We start from the raw sequence: 24,544 nt of genomic DNA, 5'->3' as shown, positions 1-24,544 counted from the left end.
TGCAAGTTGTCCTGGTGTGGCTTCAGATAGTATCGTAGTTGTCTAGTTTATAGATTAGTGGGACTTCCTGGTTTGGTAAATGTTAAAAAGAAAAGATGACTGGAGAAATGGGAGCATCAGACCCAGCACTGGGTCGCCGGAGTCTTGCCAATGCAGACTGACAAAACGTGTCCTGGCATCTGTAAGCAGAAAATAGGCTAAAGTTGGTCTGGAAGTACACTGACCAGACCAAAAGTGAGTAAGGTTAATGCACTCAGAGAACACTTCAAGATGGAACTTATAATGCTTTGCAATACTGTCCAGCTTTACTTTATAGACCAACAGGCAAAAGTGAAGCTCAGCACTTAAGAGGAGACAAGCTATACATTTAATGTAGAAATATTGGTAATGATAACTTAAAGACGCGAGGCCATGTTTTTACATTGTATGTTGCTCTGGTGTTACAAAACCCAATAGAAGATGATAATAAATAATAAAGTAATCTCAGAGGTCTCATATTATGCTAAATTCACTTCATAATGGGTTTCTAACAGTAGTATGGGTCTGCATAGCCTGAAGGCACCAGAAGTGAAGAAAGTCTGTCATCTCCCTCACTTGCTTGCTCCACTTTTTAGCAAATATGTGCTCATACAGACGATTCGGAGCCTTTCCGTTCATGATGTCATGTGAGGAAATAACCGCTCCCTCTGGTCAATTTGGCAGATTCTGTCCAATCTGGTAACACGTATCTTCTCCCCGAGAGGAACATGGGGTAGGCGTGGAGACACACAGAAACAGCCTGTTCTCAGTAGAGCTCAGGAGAGGGACTTTTAGACAGACTGACATTTATGATCAAGGCTTGGTTTGGGGAAATGTACTTTTATTACAATGTTGTTGAACCTCTGACACTGATGTGAAATTGTAGAAAAATGGAATGATATAGGACCTTTAAAGCAGAGGGCTGTATCATAGCGTGTGGTGGGCCAAGCATGTGTCAGTCGTTATTTCTAGTGTTAACACCAAATGTGTGTTTACATTTGTCATATTTGGTCCAGTTAAAATGGGATCTGGTAAGAAATCGGTTTTTCCATTTGTGGAAGCGTGAGCACTGCTATTCAAACCCTGGTGTGCTTCAGTCAAGCAGACGGATTGTGTTTGACAGGTTGGTTTTGGTTTGATTGAGAACGTATTTTGTTGCTCTTTAACCAGGTAGGTTAGTAGGTCGGTAGGTAGGCAGCACCAAAAACATGTTCTTAATGTTCCGATACCAAAGAAACCATGTTTTGGTCAAGGACCAGCTACTAATTTGACGATGCTTCATAAACTAATTAACTGTTTTCACCTGTGTTCCCATCATTGATCGGTTTAGTGACCTTTAGTCTAACTAGATCAGCTAAAGAGCCGAATCGTTAATATAGCCATAGCCAGCAGGTTCCAACACTTTGTCCGGTAGACAGGCCAGTTCACCAGAATATATTTTCAAATGCTGGGTGAGCTCCTCCACCCCTCTCACACGGGAAACAAGGCAAAGGGCAATCAATTTCTGAGTTGATGAGCAATATGAAAGTTGTTATGCAACTGTTGTTTTTCACATGTACAGCAAAGTTAAAAACACCCTCTGGGACACATTAAAAAAAAAACGTGCCCCATATTCAAGGAATTGAAATATTTCTTAACAGCTTCCAGATAAATCTCGTGAACTAGTTATTTTCTTGCATAATCAAGTTCTATCGGGGGTTCTATAATGAATGCAAATGTTTGCAGGGTGTCTGCAGGTTTCCACAAACTCAAGACTATTAAAGATAGTTGAGATCTCAATTTTAGGGCCATTTCACATCTATCACAAAAACTAAGCAAGAGGAATAAAGGTCTCACTGTCTTTGAGTTACTGACCGATCACTTCTATAATGTTCCCTTCCAGTTTGCCTGAATAATATTCAAAACAATTGGAATTTGTATATTTGCCCTGTTAAAGACCTAAAAGAAGTACAGGCTATTGCCTTCTGTCTTTTTAAAGTATACGGATTATTTTATGATTTATTTGCACAACAGGTTAGGGTTAGGGCCGATACATACATAGATATCTAGAGGAAAATGAAATGTTTACATCACGGGTTTGGTTAATGTTCAGCTTTCCTGTAGCTTCAAACTTAAAATCAGAGCACAGGCTTGATGTCTTAATGTCTAACATTCAGTGAGGCCCAATGGAATAAAACTGAAACTCATGAACTTGTTAGAACAGTCCCTGAATAGTGAGAAGGTTCTGGGTTCAGTGGGGAATTTGCATGGATGGATGGATGGATGGATGGATGGATGGATGGATGGATGGATGGATGGATGGATGGAATTCACGGCTTAAAAAAGGAACAATGACAAAAAAAAATGTATTTGTTTGTTTTTGTTATTGTAGATAGATCTTAGTCATTGTAGATGCATACATGAACTTTGCACAAATTGATCTGCACAGATCACTGCTCACTAATAATATCGGCGGGATCAAGCGTGGTTGAGCCATCCTTGGTTAAAATGTGCAGATTAAGTTGCCCTGGGTGGTGGTGTGTTGGACCCCTGCATGATAAGCTCTAAGCTTTTCTGGGTGTTCATTGTTTCACAGTTTTCACATCTTTCATGCACAAGTCAAAAATCCCTGTTTGTATGTGTGGAATTGTGGAAAATAAAATAAAATAAACAAATATATAAATATATTAAATATAAAAATAAATAAAGAGATATTGGTCACCGTTAAGCCTTGTAGATATTGATGTTTAAATTATTTAGTTAATTGTTATCCTGTCTTGTTGTAATATAGCTTTCTTACTCTTTATTGTGTGCAGAGCAATAAATTCCCTTCTCAGATTAATACAGTGTTTCTATTCTATTCTATTCTATTCTATTCTATTCTATTCTATTCTATTGGATTAGATTGGATTGGATTGGATTGGATTGGATTGTCCAAGAGAGCTGAAAAAGTAATGTAACTTGTAATTGAAACTTCATAAATGCAAGATACAGTTTTTCAACATCTTTCAAAGTAGGAAACTTTAGAAGCTGTGTTCGCCTCGTTTTAAAGGTTAAACATGTTCTGCTGCTCCACGTAAATTTGATTTGAGGGGAAAATCCCCAAAATGGCTCTTTTGGTGGGAAGGGTTGCAGACCCCAGGTCTAGTTCAATAAAGTCCATATTGGACTAACCAGGAAAGAAACAACAAGAGCAGCTTTTATTGAGGTGTTCAGCAGGTTACAAAGCAGAAAGTCTATCTACACTTTCTTTCTTCTATTCCCACCTTATTGAGGCAAAGGTTGCAGGAGCCTGAAGCCTTTGTCAGCCCATCAGTCAGGCTAATTTTCATGTCTTTGGGTTCAGGGGACGCGCTGCAAAACTGCCATGCACAAGGCCGCCAGGGTGAAACCAGGAACCTTCTGGATGTGAGGGAACGGCACTTATTCCACTGATGCACTTGACAGCAGATCGATAGAATGGAGAGAAGAAAGACGGCAGATTGGATTACAAACCAGAAACACATGAACAATACAAGTAGGGTGGTATGGGAGCAATGGTGAATCAGTCAGGTGACTTTCCTCGGTTCTTCCCCCGGTTGTGTCACACCTCGGTGGCAGAGTGAATAATGGGGTCAATTTACTCTCTGGATCTAGACTAAGCAGCATTTTCTTTCACCCTCACACTAAAGGAACAAGAGGAGGGCTAGATTTCCCAGGAGCACCTTTGGGTCTGTAAAGAGCTTCGTAGCTCAAACCTTTGCATGGATTTAGATTAACTCAGTGGCAAAGTGCTCCTGGGGAAAAAAGAAAAAAAAGCTTCTGCGTTTCACTTTTAATTCACCTTCCTCAAATAGAGATAAATTTAGTGCAAAGAGCTTGAAGGAAATGTAGGCAAGTCCTTCAGTTTTAACAGCTATTCCAGGGTTCCCCGCCTCTTTCTATCAACCCACCCATCTTTCACCGGTCCTCTTCGTTCCCTCCAGCGGGCAGGAGGCAGAGCGGGGAAAGCGCACTAAATACTACAGCTTGATGGCTCCCCGGCTCCCTGCGCTCCTCCATCAGCTCATGCCTCCATCCCTCATTCACGTCTGACCCTGTCTGCTGCAATATTAAACAGAACTAAGCAGGACATGGGCCGAGGCACAGGGGAAGAGCCGTCCTGGGAGAAACGACCTGTCAGTGGCTGTTCGGTAGTAGTAGTAGTAGTGTGTGCGTGTGTGTGTGTGTGTGTGTGTGTGTGTGTGTGTGTGTGTGTGTGTGTGTGTGTGTGTGTGTGTGTGTGTGTGTGTGTGTGTGTGTGTGTGTGTGTGTGTGTGTGTGTGTGTGTGTGAGTGTGGTTAAAAAAACGCTGTAAGAGCAGGAGAAATGAAAAACAATGACACAACTCGTACGTTTCTTGAAGGAGCCATGATGTTAGTTGTATTTTATGGGTTCGGGCAGTGGCTCCTAAATAACCCCCTCCTGGGGGTTGCCAGAGAGCAGCTGCTCTGGGGTCAAGTAAAAATAAACCCGCATGCTAAAGAAAGCTATAAGACACTTTTTTTTTTTCTTTTTCCTAAAATCTAGAATAGATCTCTGAAACTCAGACTCTTGCTCCAGTTTGCTGGTGGTAGCAGGCTCAGGCTACAAATTAAGCAGAGTTGAAGTTAAGGTCATTAAAGCGTAAGCCCTACAAAGAATGTTCGAGAAATGTGTGTATGTGTGTCAGCGTTTGTTTTATCTACACTATGAGCATCTGTTGACACTTACATTTAGGGATGGGAATTGATCCGATTTTTACGATTACGATTCCATTTTCGGTTCTGCTCAACGGTTCGGTTCTTATCGAGTCTCGAAATGAAACCTGCAGTATCAATATCAGAGGACGTGCTAACGTTGCTGCAGCCTCCACACATTGGTCGTGTTTCCTTCTTATGATAAAATAACTACTTTGCAAGTGTTGCAAGTTGCCCTGTTGTCGACCTTTCTCCCGAAATGGAACCAAACATTCGAGCGTTTGTGCCTCGTGGACGTTGCGTTTCCTGCTGGCTGCACTGGTGAATGACGTCGCCAAGGACGTTGCGTAGCTTGCGTGGCGTGATGACGTCATCCACGCCCACTGGACTCTATGAGGGAATCGTCTTCAAATTTGGCAAACGATTCCAAGGAATAAATACACTGGGAACCGGTTCTCAACGAGAATTCGATTCCCGTCCCTTCACGCACCGTGGCGGTTGTCCCATTCAGATGTCCGCCAGATGATTTGGAATATCTTCGATGCCGGTTTCACGGAGGTAATGACATCATCCTCTGACTTGTCAGTAGCCAGCTCCTCCTGGCGACTCCACCTGTCCAGTTCTGTCCGGGAAGCACAGCATTTTAATCTCTTTGCCACCGTCCCAGAAGTTGGGCTCATGTGTCCGCCAAGGGATGTTGGATTATGAATGAAATGCTCGAAACCATGCCTTGTTACCTTAGCGTTGCGTCATGGCACCCTTCTGTAATAATACTGCCCCCAGGGGTTTAGAATGAGTACTGCAGTCATGTGGACACAGACATTCCAGAACACCATGCGTGCGGGACGCTCCGTCTGCTCATGAATTCTAGTTTGAGTTTGACCTTTGTGTATCATTGTGTGTAGCTTTCATTGTGTGTTTAATCATTTTGTGTAAGCTTGTCTTTGTTTGGTGTGTTCATGCAATCGTGTGTGTGTTTACGAGGTTGTTGTGCCTCTTTGTAATGATTTTTGCATCTTTTCATTGCTGTTTCATGTCTTTTTGATTACTTTGTCTCTCCATAAGACTTTTTTTCCCCCTTGCAAAAGTGTGGTAATTTCAACCACTTTGGGGGGGGGGGGGGGGGGCAAAGTGGTTGAAATTACCACAATTTTCCATCTTCCATCAATTTTCCATCTGTTTCCATTTGTTGTGTATTCAGATTGTTCCTTCAACATCTCTGTCATCATTTGAGTCTTTTTAATTGTTTTGCAATTTTCTTGCTGTTGATCTCGCCTTGTTGTGATAGTTTTGTGTGTCTTTGTGGTTGTTTCATTTACATCATTGCTTTTTTTTCTTGTATCTCTTGATTTTTTTTTTTTTGTATTGTCTTGTGTCTTCTTCATTTACATCATTTACTTCAGTCAATTTCAAAACATGGATAATTAAAACATGAAAAAAAAATTGATTGCAGAAAAGGAGAGATGTCAAAGGAGGAATAGGAATAGGATTACCTGCTATAACTTAGTCGTCACCGAAGCCAGTAATTCATCTAAGCAGTTTGTTTTCGTTAATATTTGTGATAAAATGTCTTGTTCACTTGGTAGAGAAACACGGTGAGTCTCCTACATGTGGCTTCTTTAATGATTCAGTCCTACATTTGAGTGATTCAGGACTTTCACACTTTCCTGAATATCTGTGACTGACACAAAATCAACTGCTAAACAACACCTTGTGTGAGTAAAGTTGCACGTGTGCATGTCAGTTCTTATTTTGGGTTTCCCTGCGTACACATGCAGTGCATCCCTCTGAGCTGTTACGAGAAATCATTACTGCATGATTCCTGTTACTCACCGTTTTCCTCGTGAAGAGTTCAGTGGCGTGATCGTAAGTCGTCATTTTAAGCAGTTGGGAAACTGAAACTGCCTTTATGAAGAAGTTACTGATTAACAAAAACAAACTGATATTCAATAATCGTTTGTTTTAAGGACAATAAAAAAAGTCACCTATACATTTTCATTTAACAAGGAAAACTTAACAAGAAAAAAAAAAATTCTCCTAATTAAAACGTTTTTTTTACCAAGGAAAACCACACCACTGCCTGATTTCAGTGACATTATATACAGACATGCACGTGTCTATCATGGTCCTTACATTTCCTTACCTATGGAAGGTTTCTGACCCGAACACATCATCTCTCTCTTGGCCTGAGCTATTAAAGGTTTGCATGCACACACATGTGAAAACTCCTCCAGTAACAGGATGCACTTAGGATTGTGTCCGACAGACACTGTTGATAATGGAATATTACTCAAAATACTGGGATAAGTTTATATGAGTAATTTATTGGTTTACAATGTCTACAATCAGCTGCTGTGATCAGAAGGAATTCCACAGAGAATTTTATTTGCAGACCATAAAGTATTTTCTGTACACATATTGGGGTTTTTTTCAGCACAGCTCATATCAGCTCATTTGATTTCCACTGTTTGAATGTGACGTCACACATGGGTGTTATTCTAATTCCATTACCAACAAAATGCAGGCAAAATGAAAGTGCAGCCTATTTGCATGAAGATGCAATATATTGCGGAAGATCTTCGGATTGGTATTCAAAGAGTTCACAGAGTGCCTAGCACAAGTATACTAGGGTATTAACTAGCCCCTTGAAAGAGTTGGCACAACACCTACTCAGTAATGAAACACCTGATTGGGTTCTCTCGAGTCGTGTTGTAAGAAAACAAGGTTGTTACTTAGGGCACGCTCACATTTCCCTGTTTGATCCAGACCTGAGTTCACTTCAGGGACTTTCTGGGAAAGTCTGTTTCATTTGGGATTCTGTGAACGCCCCCCCTGAGCTCTGATCCAGATCCACTAACAGACTCTGGTCCCCTTGAAAACGTCGGTCTCGGTTCTCATATCTGCCAAATTTCCAGCAGGCGGGGTGAGAGGAAGTGACGTAAAGCACAATGCATTCTGGTCAGTAAAACAAAAGCTAACCGCGTGAATAACAACAAGAAGGAGACGCTGGATGAAAAAGTTGGCAGACGTAGAGTAGTGAGGAAGAAGTAGTGAAAAAGACGCTCATTGATTTCTGGTCTGAAGACTATACAGTATATTGCAGTTGTTTGTGGCTACCCATTAGCCACGAGCTAATTAGCCTAGCCACCAGCAGCGGGTCTTCTGGTTTCGGTCCGGACCGATCAATGAGCCGTGTTTCTACTTTACTTCCTTTTTGGTCAGTGTTTGTTTCGGGCAACAGCGCCCCCAAAGGAGCAGCTGTTGATATTGCGTGACCTTTTCCAGGCGGTTTGGTCCGACCTCAAAATGCAGCATGAACTCAAACCAATCCAACTGAAGGTGTTGGAGCCTGCAGTGACTGCAGAGGGTACCAGTGACTGCAGAGGGTACCAGTGACTGCAGAGGGCGGATTGACTGGTTTGCGTGAACGTCGGAATTTCCCTTTGGCTAAGCCCCACCCCTGTTCGCAACTACCAACTTGGACATTATCCGCATTGAACTCGGAAGAGCAGCATTAGAGCTGGTGACACTTTTGCTGTTTTCTGGACTATTTAAGTCATTTAAGGGGCAAAAATGTTCAAATGAATTTAGCTGCTTTGTTTATCTTTGCCAGGGAGCCCTAACTTAATTTCTAAACATAAAGCACGGTACAGATTATGGCTATGGATTATGTCAGTCGACATTGAGAGAGATTGAGAAGGATCTGCAGGTATAATTCACCCAGGCTTTTCTTAGCTGAAAGTAAGATTTTCTCATATGTCTTAATAATCTTAAAGACACTGGAGTTGCACAATAGGGTGCCATAAGTATATACTGTACATTCTTAATGTGACATATCGGAAGAATGTTGGCGTGAAACATAATTTATGACCACTATGAATTGAATTACTCGTGATGCCAGCTCACCTCAAAATTGAGTGGTTCCGTGTAAACTGCAATTTTTTACCCCACAAAATGCGGGAAAGACACTCCTGAACATCGGCTCTGGCTGCGACTCGTGAAGTGTGAATGCATCCGTTAATGCAGTCCCTGGGGGAAGCTGTGCCAGGGAACTAGGTGCTAATAATGCCACCCTGCATGTGTTACTGCAGTCACAGTTCTGGATTTCTTTTTTTTTCTGCCATCTTGTGTCATTTTGTTGTTCGTATGTTGCACATACTGAGAAGCAAGGCTGAGGTATAACAGAGCAGAGCAGAGGAGAGAGAGAGAGAGAGAGAGAGAGAGAGAGAGAGAGAGAGAGAGAGAGAGAGAGAGAGAGAGAGAGAGAGAGAGAGAGAGAGAGAGAGAGAGAGAGAGAAAGAAAGAAAAAGAAAGAGAGAGAGAAACGGTGCGAAACAAAGTGAATTTTGTCTCGGCGTTCACGCTGAAAATATACGAGTGTCTGTTCACGTGAGCGTGTGAGATTGTGGGTAAATGTGTACATGGTGGTGTGAGAGTTGAATTATTAATGAGAGCGTTTTCTTTTTCTTCCTCTGGAGTCACTGTGTTGAGGGTTTCTTTCCCCCCTCCCTCCGTTGTTTCCCGCTCCATAAAACGTGTAAAGATGTGTTTTTCTGCGCGCGTGTGGATGCATATAGCCTCGTATGTACGCAGGATAAACGCGCCCACGTTGATGGGTTTCCAGCAGGAGTTAAATAGATGCTGCAGTGGTCGAGTTATATATAGATTTTACACAGAGAGAGAGAGAGAGAGAGAGAGAGAGAGAGAGAGAGAAGACTTTCCCTGGGGGATATCCCTGCCTCTCTCTCCCCCCTCCCCCCCCCCCCCCCCCCCCCCCTCCCTCCCTCGCTCGCTCGCTCGCTCGCTCAGATTTCTGCTCGGCGTTTCCCAAGCAAACGTACATGTTTTAATTATCAGGCCCTGAATAAATAATTCCAAAGTCACTGGGGTGTTTCTAAAAATAGCCTGACAGCTGAATAATGGATTTCTTTGACCCTTCTTATCATTGTCAGTCAGTGTGTGTGTGTGTGTGTGTGTGTGTGTGTGTGTGTGTGTGTGTGTGTGTGTGTGTGTGTGTGTGTGTGTGTGTGTGTGTGTGTGTGTGTGTGTGTGTGTGTGTGTGTGTGTGTGTGTGTCTGTGTGTGTGTGTGTGTGTGTGTGTGTGTGTGTCTGTGTGTGTCTGTGTGTGAGCGGGAAAGAGAAACAAAAGCTCGTTGATGAGCTGTAAAAGTGTGCGGTGGAAAATGGAAACGGTGCGGCGGCTCTTCATTTTTGGTCTATTAGTCCGATGTGCTGGCGACTGCATTGGTGCTACGATATCCATCGTATCTCTTGGTTGACGGAGTGACTGAATGTAGGTAAATTCAAGGAACGGAACATGCACATCTTTTGTTCAATAATTTCAGTGCAACAACTGTTTATACGATTCTTGGCACCTTATGACTTGATTATCTATCTATCTATCTATCTATCTATCTATCTATCTATCTATCTATCTATCTATCTATCTATCTATCTATCTATCTATCTATCTATCTGTCTGTCTATCTGTCTGTCTGTCTGTCTGTCTGTCTACAGTATCTATCTCTATCTATCTATCTATCTATCTATCTATCTATCTATCTATCTATCTATCTATCTATCTATCTATCTATCTATCTATCTATCTATCTATCTATCTATCTATCTATCTATCTATCTATCTTCATTTGATTGAAAGTGATTCGAGCAGCTAAATTTTAAACATCGCCGTAATATTTTCATTCCCTGACTGACAATTTTTTATTTACTTTTTAAAGCTTGATTGTTCCACCATCATTCATCATTCATCAAAAATCAATATTATGGCAGTAGTTACGCACATAACAGAGAGAACTAGAACTACACCTGGTAGAGCGCAGACTTTTGCCAACGCCACATTTCTTTGTGGAAAATGAGTTAGCATCGCTAGCATGATAGCCGCTAGTTCATATCGATGCTAACTCGCTAGGTCAGGTAGCTACATCACTGTGTCAAACACTGAGCAGGGAGCATCTCCATGGCAACAGACACTGATCATTGATCTTATTGAGGTGCCTCTCTCCTCCGCTTTGGAAAGGAACTGTTTGGGGTTTTTTTGCAGTTTTTTGGGGGATTTATTCGGACACAGTTAGCTGTTAACGTCCCAAAATCTAAACAATTGGTCCGTGTATGATGCCAAATCATCTCTGAAGATTTCATGCAATTCGGGAGAGTAGTTTTTGCGAAAGGTTAGTAAAATACATACTTACAAACCAAGTAAATACACGCAGACAAAAACATAACCTTGTCGGCCAACTGTTGGCGAAGCTTAAAATAGGCACAACTGCTATCTTTAAAACAAAGACACATTTCAATCAGCCGAGAGGACAGATATATGGTGAGATTTCTTTTGCCAGCAGATTTTTATGTTTTGTTTAGTTTTTTGATGTGATTCCATCTAATGTACTCAATTTCTAATCATTGACCAACCAATTGCATGATTTTGGTCGATGAATGAATATGTGTTCAATGGCTACTTGTTTGGGTACTACTTGAAGATAGGAGTTGCCACAATTGCAACTTTTTTTTTCTAAAATACAAGAGTTAAAAATCAAATCATTGTGATTGTAGTTGAGCTTGTAACAAAAATATAATTGAGCTTCCAGTTCAGCCTTGAGTGTCCCTAAAACCAAGCAACGTGATAAAAGTCTATATTATGCAGTTTTCATTTATTGATTTGGTTGATTCATTTATTTATTTGCAGTATAATTATGTTCAATTAGCAAGTAACTGTAGCTATGCAGATATCATGGGGAAAAAAGATCTTGGCTTTATGTGGCTTAAAACTGGGGAAGTCAGCTGCTGAATGGGGCATCATCTTAACAATGAGTCACGGGAGCAACCAGTTCATGAGATCTCCATTTTCCGACTGGAAGATTGCAGGATTTCCTCAATCACTCATTGACAAACTCACTTAAATGTCAAATCACAGACTTCAGGAATATCACAATGGAGCCACTTTTCAGTTCATTGAATGTCAATCTTTAAATCTTTCCCTCCTCTCACACAACAGTAAAAACTCCATCCAAATCCACTTTGGTAACAGAATGTAAGTTCAGTGTCTGTTCTGGTTGGGCCCGACACTCATTCTTCTATTTATGAATTAATTAGAGGAGAGAAGGGCAGTCGGAGGGGGGCTCCTTGCTCACTGATCTCAAAGTATATGACCAAGCTGTTTCCCGTGGCTCCATGGGAAAAAGAAAAAAAAGAAACATGCTCGGACTTGGCACGTTACATACGAGCCTCTGTACGCCTGCCAGTCCTCGTTCCAGATACGAGACTCGCGCCGACGGCTTCTTCCACGGCTGCTGACGGACAAAGTGATGAGCGACAACAAAGAAAGAGCAAGAGGAGGGCTTTGAATTCAAAAGTATTCTAATTTACCAGTTAAAAAAAAAGGTCAACAAATTGTCGAAATGCACACACATTTCGACAATTTGTTGACCTTTTTTTTTATAAGTAAGCGCACTTCCCTACGAAGGGAACACATGGCAAGATTTAATTCAGCCATTTGCTTAGTACAGAGAAAGGAATGAGAGTGAATTTGCTGTAGTAAGGAAGACTGAAGGCCAAGTGAAAAAGATGAGGGGGGGAAAAAAAACCTTCATGCCAAGTGGGCCAGTGAACCCTGGCGGCACCAGCATCTTGTAAAGTGCCCCCTCAGCAATTCACACACTTCAGATCACACACACACACACACAGCTTGATCTCAGCCCTAATAAAAGCTCGGTACATCAGCGACGAGGCTGTCCATTAGATGGATGGAGGACAGCGGGCCAAGGTCTAGACACAGCCGTGGAGTGGAGGGCACCTCAGACAGCTTTATCACATTACGGACAGGATGAGGTGATCTCTTAATGCGGCCATGTTCGCACGTTTCCACTCCCCTGCTCCAGGCTCCACTTTAATCTGCAGCTCGCTCCTGCCATGAGGCCAAAAGGCTTCGAACGGTTTCGTGGAGGGCAGGTATCTGCCCTCAGTGTCAGCGTCGACTCTGACTTGTGGATGTTGAAATGAAAGTTGGAACATGGCAGGGAAACTTATTTTAATTGGTCGTTTGAATCCAGAAGCTTGGGAAATCTCCACTGCTGCAGCGTCTCATCTTAAAAAGAACAACACGTAGGGTTTTTACTGTGCACAATGACTCAAAACAAGCAACACAATTGACAAAATGTTAGAAACCACAAGATGCAGCACTGGGACACTTTTTTTTCAAGAGAGTAGGAAGTAGCATGTGCTCATGTAGCACGCTTATGGTTTACAAATCTGATGACTTTTCAAATCACTTGAGCAACTCTTCTGTTGTTAAAATCCAAATCCAGCAACTTTTTCTGGTGTCTTGGAAGTTTTGGTATGAAAGTGAGGATAAACAGGAAGGTTTGGCATAGGTAGGTAGGTAGGTAGGTACATAGGTGCATAGGTACATAGGTACATAGGTAGGTAGGTAGGTAGGTAGGTAGGTAGGTAGGTAGGTAGGTAGGTAGGTAGGTAGGTAGGTAGGTAGGCTAGGTAGGTAGGTAGGTAGGTAGGTAGGTAGGTAGGTAGGTAGGTAGGTAGATAGGTACTTTATGAATCCAGAGGGAAATTCAAGTTAATCCAGACGGGAAATCAAATTCAATTTCACCTCAAATAGCAGTACTTTCATTAAATTGGATATTTCAAATAATCCAAAAACTGAGGTATATGTGTGTCTTTTCAGCTGCTCTCTCATTTGTAAGATTTTACACAACTAAGCATTAAAGTCATGAAGATATTTGAAGAAAGGATGTACTGGTTCAGTCAAATAACCACAAATCAATTAAAAAAAAAGTTGATTTGAATACATAAGCACATTTCAGGTGTTTTCAATCATCTCCTGGCCTCTTACAGTTTCCATTACAATTATTGGCAAACAGCCAATATGTACTTAGTTTACTGATGAGTTGCCAAAAAGTCAGTTTACCATTTACATTTGACATTGTCAAAGCAATAATATCACCATCTAGAACTTCCTCTGTATTGTTGTGGGACCGAAAAGTTTGTTAACTTTAAAAATGATATATATTTTTTACACTTTTTTACAAACAATCCCCCACCGCAGTCTGGTAGTTTCCGGAAGCCAATTCCCTTTTCCTTTATAGAACTCAACGTGTCATTATAACAAGTTTTGGTGGCCGGCGATCACCTATAAACTGACACAGTGACCAGCTTATCGGACAAAAATACCAAGCGAGCGCTATGCAGCCAGGTCAGACCAAAATACTTGGATGGCGTCACGGCAAACAGCATCAAGCTGCTCAGGAGGAGTAGCCTGGAGCTGCTCCCATCACCCATCAAACATTCTTGACACACACCCTTATATATAGGCACACTGGTGGTATTTTTAGAGCTCTTATATAATCTTTTTGGGCTGTTTGTCTAGAAAAAAACCCCAACTTAAAACCGATCCGTGGAGATAAGACAGTCTGACAAAGGAGTTATGTAACAAGACTATAAATATCATTTGCGGCGCTATGAATAAATTGATTCACAGTCACTTTAACCAGCCTGGATGAGAAAGGTGCCCGGGCGGGCGTCGTTACCAACGTTTCCACGGGTCTGATCTGCCTTGATGGCTCGTTTGGAACAGCTGTGAAAGCTGCGCTGAAAGAAAATGACAGGAAGTGATGAGCTGAGGAGGAAGGTGACATAATGGAGGACAGCAGCAACCCCACCCCACCACACACACACACACACACACACACACACACACACAAACACACACACACACACACTCTCCGCTCCCTTCATTCTCCCCATCCTCCTCCTCTCCTCCTCGATCGGTCCGCTCACCGGCCTTTGAAGTTCCTTCCTGCCAAGTCGAAAAAGCGGCGGGTTGAGATGGTGAAGGGGGGTGGGGTAGGGGCGGGGGGTAGGAAACCCACAACCCCCCGCAACACCACCCACCCAGATACTTCAAAGGGCCTTTCTCAGGTAAAGACGAGTAGGGCTGTGTGAGGGGGGGGGAGGGGGGGGGGGGGATGCCCATTGAACTGAATTCAGATGAAGATGAAGGCGAATGGCAGATGGAGGAGAGGGCACGCCGGTCATCACTGTCAACTCCGTCTCCCTTTATCCATCGAAAACAGCAACTGTGCGTTTACACAAAAACAGCAAATTAGTGAAAATGAAACTTGGTGAAAACTGCTTCCAGAGTTCAATGTTTTCGAAAGGTGCCGCTCTCCATCGCCATTCAGAACACTTTTCTGAAATGTGCAGTCATGCACACTGACACTCCGGTCATAATCAACAGTTCCTCTGAGGATCCCGCGGTTTTTATCCTGCTAACTCTTTTTAATTTAGCATGGCTTCTCCAACAAGGTGTACATTTAGTACACCATCATCTGCATAAGTGGTGTTATACAGCAAATACTGAGTCTTATTCACCTTATTCATCTTATTCCAACTTTCAGTTCTTCACTAATTCGGTATTTTGTCTCACGACTATCTGCATTATCTCGTCTATAAAACTACAACTATACATGGCAAATAACGTTGCTGCGAGTAATTTAAAATGTATGTAAATGTAAAATATTGCTTCATTGATCATCAATTATGACATGTGAAAATATGATTTTGACACCTTGAGAATATACATATGAATTGTACTATGGGCATCAAAACTGCAAATGAAAAACATTTCATCACCAGAGCCCCGAAACGGCCAAAAGAGCAAAACAAGTTCAAACAGGCCAAACAGCTAAAGAACGAAAACATCTTAATCCGTTAAAATGACAAAAACTGCTGGAACCGTCAATCACCTGAAAGTGTTAAAATGCCTTGAAGAGTTCAAATGGCAATAAAAGCAAAAATGTTAGTTAAATAAAAAAAAAAACTGTGATTTAAAAACTAAAACAGACAGATGGATAAAACTGCTAAAGACGGCGAGAACAGCCAAATGGCAGAAACCATAAAAATGGTTTGAAGAGGTAAAATGGCGACAACGACCAAAATCGTCAAAAAAAAACCCCCAAAAATCCCTAAAATGGCTGAAAGAGATCAAATAGACAACATGACGTCTACTACCAAGAAAAATGACCAAAATAGTTAAATGAAACTGCTAAATGCAGCTAATACAGTTAAAATGGTTAAAACACTTACTGCTTAGTATGGTAATCAAACACCGGTACTTCTTAATTGTAGTTTTTAACTTTCATGAATGCAATATTCACACTATGTGTAAGCTTATAAACTGTGTTATTACGCTCGAAACAGTCGAAATGTTTTACACTGAGGAGACCTAACACTATGACCACTTGAAACTAAAAAGATTTCACTGTGTTTGGGAACGACGGGGTCAGGGCATATCAATAAAGGTGCGCCAGTTTCTTGGCAGATGGGGACACATCCATCAAAAATCCATAAAACGTGGCGTTACCTGACACTCATTACTCAGCTAATGATTTTATCGTCTCACATCCATGTTAATATCCTGTACAAACCATAAAAGAAGCTAATAACGCGGTGATTTCCCACGACGATTACTTCCTGCTCTCCGCTATTCTCTCATTACTTACTGTGTTATCGTCATTATATTCTTTCTCATTACCTTCCCTCATTACGCCCGCGATCGTTTTGTCAGAGGAGCGCTCGCGCCTCCAAGCAGCGGCGGCGGCGGCGGCGGCTCGGCCTAAAAGGAGACTCCTCCTTGTGTTTGCGTGTTTACGCGGAGAGCCGGCGATTAATCTCGTATTCTCCCTCGTCTGTTTGCCGCCAACTTGACCACCCACTGTTTTCTCATGATGGATGGGCAGTATATAGAACCTGCGGTCCTCAGAGGGAATCAGTAATGTGACAGGGTTCAACCGTATGAGTAATGGACCTGCCCATATTACGCTCCAATCCATCAGCCTCCGACTGTACGACGGTCTCCAAGTTCCCCCAGCCGCTCAGGTGAAACTCCTGCATGTTGCTGTGAATCAAGCCTTCATTAAAGAGCACATTTATTTCGAGCTGCTGTTAACGGAACGACACAGTTAGGGACTATTAGTTGTTCAATAAAGGCACGGAAGCTAAAAATAGATTAAATACACACCATTAATCATTTCCATGGAGATTCCTTCATAGCTGATCAAATCCTCGTGGTGTTTTTTTTGTTGCTCTGCGGGAAAAAGCCTCAAAACACAAGATAACAACTGGTTTACTTCAAATTAAAGTTTTACCCAATACAATTACTGGTTGATATACTGGTTGGTATATTACCATGTTTTCCAGAATATGAGTCCCACCTGAGTTCAAATCACAGAGAATGCATCATGAAGAGGGCAAAAAAAAAAAAAACCTGCATCTGTTATTGGTTTATTACATTGATTTTATCCATTGATAATCCTGGTCCAGCCGCTGCTGTTCCAGAACCTTCTGTGAATTTATTCCTCAGCTTTTAGCCCACGGTTTTTAAAACTCTTTTTCTGAACTTTTTTTTTTTTTTCCTCTTTTGGGGAAATGGATGTAATACAGAATGTAAACGGTCAAACTCCCAGAAGGATGTGGACAACCTGCTTTTGAGCTGTAATGTGAGTAAGAGTCTGTCTCATGTTTCCTGAAAGCCCGATGCGGATGTCCTTTATCATACACTTCAGTCAGCGATCTGTACGTTACTGTACGCCTCATTCCACACAGTCGCTGCTGCTGCTGAACATTGCCCAGCATAATCGCACACGCCCAGCTCTTCAAATATACACCATTGCACACAAATTGCGCTCCAGACATTGAGTCTTCTGAACATTTATCGGTGCCGAAGCGCAATAATCACCGACTCAGCCAAATCTGCCTGACTTTTCATGTGTATCGCGAGTGATGTAGCCCGTGGAAAAGACACGTCTGGCGTGGAATGAAGATCCATTGTGACGTCTGCCATGTATGTTCCCCGTCCCCCAGTGGAGGCCACTGCTTTACTTACAGCCCCTCGGGCGCAGGCTGGCTGATGTTTAAACAGCGCTGGTGAGCAAGGAATACGGCACAATCAGCTCCCCAGCGATGCTCACTTTGATGAAAGAGCAGAGGTGTAAAGTATAGATTACCATTTTAGTTGCGGTGTCAAAATCACATGTATGGATTTCCCCGATGGCCTCGGTGCAGTGTGTGTGTGTGTGTGTGTGTGTGTGTGTGTGTGTGTGTGTGTGTGTGTGTGTGTGTGTGTGTGTGTGTGTGTGTGTGTGTGTGTGTGTTTATATTCCTTCAATCTCCCTGTTGCCTCAAGGTGAATCATGTATACCGGCAATGTACACAATATTTCTTCTACATTACAACTAATTCCTCTACTTATGCTCAGACTCTGCTCTCATTAGCAGTCTCCGGTACAATGAAAGCACTATTTTATCTTATTATTGTCATTATAACAACTTTTAGTGTCATTTAACACAAAACATTCGGAGGCAGACTGTCACGCAAACAATTTATCACAGCATTTTTGGTATTTGAGTGTATGACACAACTAAAGACATCAAAAGCCACTTAATACTGGATGAGAATTTTCCTATATTGCAGTTTCATCTGCATACAAGCAAGACATAGTATGTACCACCTTTTTATCCCAAAAGATCCATTGTATAGACAAGAGGACCTAGGGTTGAGCCTGGGGGAACTCCTTTATTTAAATGAAGTGTCTGCTTGTGCTCTAAAAGACAACCAGCTTTAAAAATAGGTTAATTGTTGAGGTTCCAACGCCCAAAACTTTTGAAGTATAATTTCATGGTTGGCTGTGTAAAAAGCTTTGGAGGCTTCCCTAGAACACTTGTACTGTATGAGAAGTACAGTATACGACAGTGTAATGGGCATATAGGCAAAATGTACCACTTAGCACATTTTTATTGCGAAAGTGCATATATATTGCAAAGAGAAGTGGACCCAGGTTTGGGCCTTGGGGAACACCCTTAGTTAGATGAAGCTTCTGCTTGTAATCCGATCGACAAGTAGTTCTCATTCCAACATGAAAAAATTGTTTCCAGTGTGCTTTCATGGTCAGCTGTAATAAAAGCTTTTGACAAATCTGCAACAAGAGCTGCACATTGTTGCTGTTTATATGAAAAAAAAAGAATCATTTTGAAGTTAATGCACTATTATTCTGCATGCTTATGAACACGGATGAAAAGTTAGTATGGATTACAACTTCTATCACATGTTATATTGCTTGTCGAGATACAAAATCTAAAGAAAAACTACTTCTAATCTGACCTGAGCGGTTTTCATTTTTTGTTATGTCACATTTCAGAATAAATGAAGGTGCAGATTTATTCCTGAGTCTAACCTCTGGGCTCTTCTGACCCCCGTCCACTAGGAGTGTGCCTGGTGCTGGGTTGCATGATCTTCCCAGACGGATGGGACGCCGAGGTGATCCGGGACATGTGCGGGGAGCACACAGGGAAATACTCCCTGGGCGACTGCTCCGTGCGCTGGGCCTACATGCTGGCCATCATGGGCATCCTGGACGCCCTCATCCTCTCCTTCCTCGCCTTCGTCCTGGGGAACCGGCAGACGGACTTCTACCTGGACGATCTGCAGACAGACAACAAAGGTTAGAAAATCTATGGAAAACATACATAAGATGAGAAAAATATTCATAAGCATCCTTTTTTTGATAAATTGACAATTTATGGAATATTGTAAGGTGGAAGCTACCTTCATCCCATATACAACATTTTTAAACTACACTTTAGTCCACCTGCTTGAAAACCCAAATGAAACGATCAATGTTAATGTCAATTATTGACGTATTTAAGAGGATTCCCAACTAAACAGCCAGTTTGCGCTCAGTGGACAGAAAATATCTCATGTTCTGTGTTTTCATCATTTGAAACATGGAGGTCATTATTCCCAGTATGGTTTTTTGAAAGGTTAGATTTATTTGACAAATGCATGGACATTTAATAGTTGTGAACAAGACTGAAGCACATCAAAATATCCAATGCAGTGAAAGTGGAAAGATTTTTTTTTTACTTTTTTTAAAGAACAACATATTTTTTGCATAAATGGTCAAAGTTGGTGTATTTCTAATCAATTCGCACGGCTCACTAAATACTAATTCACTAAATTCAATGTTGTTGTCAATTATAGACATAACCAAGAACACAATAATAACATTTTGTAACGAGTTTGTCAGTTAATATTCTCAGGCCGCATGATATATAAAAAAATTGTGTCATGTGTATTGTGACTGTTGATAGAGATTTCATTGACATATAAGTAAACTTTGTGAAATCATCTCAGAAAAAATAAAAAAAATTTGGACACTTTCGTATCTAAATAAATTTCGATCCAAGAAGAGAGAAAGCATCTTTACTATTTACAAGTACAAATCTGAAAGCGCAAAGACAACAGCATCGTCTGCATAAGTGTTTACTGCAACATCATGTTCACCGGTACCTGAAATAAAGGGGTTGAATCTAGTCAGGGAATAAATCAATTTAATATCTATGATCAGGACTGAAGCTGGTCAAAAGATTTAATGCAAAAAATATGAATACATCATATTTCATGGAAACGTGTTGGAACACAACTCTTCGGAAAATGTTGATATTTACCTTTTTTGGGGGGGGACAAAAGGTAAACATCAATATTTTCTGAAAGGTTACCCTGACCACGAGCTGTCCAGGTGAAGAACGAACCCCCTCCAACCGGACCCCCGGCGTCTCCAGCCAAATTGCTTCCAGTGCCGAGTTGAAGAGTCGGAGCGAGTCCCTCCTGAGGATTTCTGACAGTTTGCATGATGTTGCATCAGGACGGTTGAGTCGCATTGTTTCAGCAGTTTGAAGAGAGAAGGAGAGTGGGGAGAGGCTGAGCGGAGCGAGCGTAAAAACAATAAAAAGTCTCCTTTTATAAGGGTGATTGTGTTGAAGCCGGCGTGCAGCGGTTCAAAGAGCTACAAGAAACAGAGTGACGGTGGAAGACATGATCCGGAGTGGACTGAGAGACAAACAGAGTGGAGGAAGGAGGGAAAGACTGCAAGATAAAGGGAGAGAATAGTGACATAAGACGTCTCGCTTCTCCGACGGTCTAGCTTCATGATGGTTGGCATGGTAACTGGAGATATTCCAGTGCGTGGGCGTGTCTTCCTCTTCTTATCTGATTAACCTCAATGACTGTCGCAGAGATTTTACACATTTACGGCCTCTAACGCTTCGTCGGCGACATTAAAGCTCCTGTTAACGCTTACGTTTTGTTTATATCACAAATAAAAGTCCCTTTAACCTCCAGATGTCCAACAGGGGAAACCTTTGACTCAGCAGGAGGTCACATTTAACCCTTTAATGTGGGGTTCAACCATTTGGTTCAGCCTTTTATCTGAAAGGTCTGTTTGAATAAATATCATTTAAAAAGGCGGTTCAGTTGAAATATTTCAATCAGTGTAATTCAAAGGATCTGGGAGTGCTGCAAGTCATTCAAGTGTTTTGGCCAAGTTAAAGAGTCCAGGAGGGGTTTGACTGAATCCAGGATTCAGAAACAGGCCAACGTGTTTTTCTTTTAGTAAATTTTAAAGAGTCCAGGTCTGGTTTCAAGACTCGATCTACTTTAAAAAGTTTTTGTCTTGTTTAAAGAGTCCAGGTCTGGCATGAAAAGTCCTGGTCGTGTTTATAGAGTCTGAGTTCAGTTTAAAGAGTCCAGGTCCAGTTTACGAAATCCAGGTCTGGCTCAACAAGTCTAAATCGTTTATTTCATTGTTTTCATTATCTCTAAAAGTAATATCAATTTGATATTAGTTTAAATAAATTGAGACTTTACAAAATCTGAGATTTGATAAAAAATTAATTGTATTTGAATCAAAGAAGCGGTATTTGACTTCCTTAAAGGTGCAGTATGTATATTTTATGTAAAACTATCTTGGTCCATCAGGCGGCAGCAGTGAGTCATGGCTGTCGGAACAGTTAGTTTCTATCATGAGCTTCAGCCTCTGTTGCATTTATGAATCTGCTTCTGCTGGACAAATGACTCATTAGATTAATAACCCTGGGTAAACTGGTGCAAGTTAATATCACCATATTTAGTTTTAAAAACATAACCATCGATTTGACTGCTGTTTTCTTTTATATTATTAATTTTTCTCTGAGAAAGCTGAGTAACATGTACAGTACAGGCAGGAAAATGCACATTCTGCATAAAAAGGATCAAATATATAATGAAATATTTGCCTTCTCTCTCTTTTCTTTTATATTCAGATTCACTCCGACCTCAAATGTCATCAGTTGTTTAGTTTTTTGTTTTCTTTATATGTGAGACATAACAACAAGCCCCAAAAAATACAAATGACGAATCTCTGGATTTTATTTAAAATAGTGTATTAGGCACAGTTTACCTTCTTATAAGCAGAGAGGTTAATTTAAATTGATTAAAGGAAAGAGGCCAAATGACCAGATACTTCTTTACACTCAACTAAATAGTTAAACTGCTTTAAGGAGTTAAAACACTGACTTATTATCATTTCATCCACTACTTATTATTTTTCTTTTTTTTTTTTTAACCTTTTGTTTGTTTAATAGGCCGTTTTTCCTCTTCAGTTAAACGTGGTCACATGTTGTGTTGTGACGACCCGAATGCTTAACTCATACTTACGTAAGCAAATTCATGTTATGCTCAAATATGCACTTTTTCCTGCTCTTGTATGTAACCAACACTTTTCTTCTTTTCTGTCCTTGCAGATTTTGCTGTGTCAAGGGTGAGTTCACTTTTGCTTTATACGATACTATCTGCATTATTTGTGAGGAATGAGTGTGTCTGTAAAGCTCAGAGGAAGTGGAGGACTCTTCTTCACACTGCTGGGATTTATATCTAATAAGACAAAGGTGCTGGGAAACATTATTCGTTGTAATAGTTAATTTTCTTATAGGATTATGTACTGGTACAAAATGTAAGAGTTTTGGTGTAAAAAACCTAAACAAATATAAACGTATAGTTTGTTATAATACGAAATAGATTTTTCTTCTAAAGTTATGTGTTTTATATCTTCTCAATAGTCAGACGAAATAGTTTGACAACATGTTAAAGGTCCCATCTCATGCAAAATTCACTTTCTAATAGTTTTCTAGCAGTAATGAGGGTCCCTATAGCCTGTGTTTGAGGCCCCGGTAGTGAAGAAAGTCTGTCATCTCCTTCACTTGCTTGCTCAACTTTTTAGCAAATGTGTGCTCATACAGGGGATTCTAAGATTTTCCCTTCATGACATCATGCGGGGAAATAACCACTCCCTCTGGTGGTGGAGCTCTGCCCTCTAAAATTACAAGTGGGCAACGTTTTTTTCATGCAAATGCTAGAGAGAACAGGCACAGCTCACCATCCATCCATCCATCCATCCATCCATCCATCCATCCATCCATTCATCCCTCTATCTAGAGGGACTTTTAGACTGGCTGCAATTCAAGACCAAGGCTGGATTTGGGGAAATACACTTTGAATACAATGTTGTTGTACCTCTGACACCATGCGGTATGATATGGGACCTTTAACTCACTGCAGGGGTAAAGTCTTGATACCTCAACTCCGTCTGACATCCTCCGTCTCGAAGGCTGGGGGTGAGGGTATAACGGTGGGAGCTGCAACTTGGACGCTTTAGGTTGAAAACAGCAAGTATCCAACCAGGAACAAGCAACACTCATAATTTGAGGGAAAATGTTGTCACTACGCCCTTTTTAATGCTTGTCAGCGAATCATTTTTAATGTAATGCTGGAGCTTCTTTGTGACTTCAGGGCACAGACATGCATCTCATGCAGACCACCAGTGTTTCTGCCACGGAGCCCCCATTAGAAATCCTATTAGAAAACCTCCATCTGTGGTTTCTTCCACCTGATCCAGAGGGTCAACTGACTCACACAACACCATTGGTCGTATTCAAACCTGATGACAACCACCTCGGTTCCTGATAACCTTCATGTTCATTGTCAACAACCACCTGACGCACAACGTCAACACAACAACAATCAGCGAGCGCTCCAAAAACCCTTCAAATTGGATTTGGGGCTTTTGCAACATCTAAGAGAGAACACAAACACATATGAGATTATTCATGATATATGATTTTCATTTTTGCTTTGATACTGAGCTGGTTTCTTCATAAACTAAGAGAGAATATTAGATAGATAGATAGATAGATAGATAGATAGATAGATAGATAGATAGATAGATAGATAGATAGATAGATAGATAGATAGATAGATAGATAGATAGATAGATAAATGAATGAATGAATGAATGAATGAATGAATGAATGAATGAATGAATAGAACAATTTAGCACCAGTTTGCTTGATCGTTGATCTCTCAGCTTCCTGATACAGTCTTACGGTATTATTATTATTATTATTATTACGGTATATACGGTATTTTCCATTTGCACCGAGCAGCTCTGCATCACGACTGGTCAAGCGATTGCTGTCTTTGCTGAATCAAGGCTTCAAATCCAAACTTTCACGTATCAATGCGACGTTTTCTTTGTCTTTTTTGATGCAGATTGAGGTGCGGGACAGAAGAGAGCCGCGGTACGGGGTGCAGCGTCTTCACTGAGGGCGGCAGAGACACCGGACAACAGCTTCTTTTCGTTTTTCTTCTCTTTCTCCTCTTCCCCTCCTATTCTTCTACTCTTCTCTCCAACGATCAGGATATCACCCAAACTCAATGCAGACACCAAGTGTACGGGATTCTGTAAAATACAGGAATGAAAACAAAAAAAACAAGACGAAAACATCAAAACACAGTGGGATATACTATATTTTGAAAAAAGAAAAAAATTATACAAGGTTGTACAGTGCATTTAAACACACGACTTTCACAATGAATACCTTTATGACAAAAGAAACAATTTATTGTATTTAAAGTCTTGATTTGTGTGAGAAATCCAATCCTTACGA

The 24,544-nt window shown here is 41.1% G+C and overlaps 1 protein-coding gene across 1 annotated transcript in view; it reads left to right on the top strand.

Moving 5' to 3' along the window:
• LOC308112732 (LHFPL tetraspan subfamily member 4 protein-like) overlaps window positions 1-24,200 on the top strand; it is a gene marked incomplete at both ends in the record, with an annotated part of 34,352 nt that extends 10,152 nt beyond the window's left edge. The window contains 3 exons of the mRNA XM_080468464.1: window positions 18,988-19,224; window positions 22,343-22,359; window positions 24,147-24,200. Of these exons, the coding sequence (XP_080324590.1) occupies window positions 18,988-19,224; window positions 22,343-22,359; window positions 24,147-24,200 (308 nt within the window). The remainder of the gene's footprint in view (window positions 1-18,987; window positions 19,225-22,342; window positions 22,360-24,146) is intronic.
• Between the last annotated feature and the right edge of the window lie 344 nt (window positions 24,201-24,544).

The sequence above is a fragment of the Lipophrys pholis genome, assembly GCF_963383615.2.
Source record: "Lipophrys pholis genome assembly, chromosome: 8".
Lineage (NCBI taxonomy): Eukaryota > Metazoa > Chordata > Actinopteri > Blenniiformes > Blenniidae > Lipophrys > Lipophrys pholis.
Note: the sequence above shows the minus strand (reverse complement) of the source record. Positions and strands in the feature narration are given on the sequence as shown.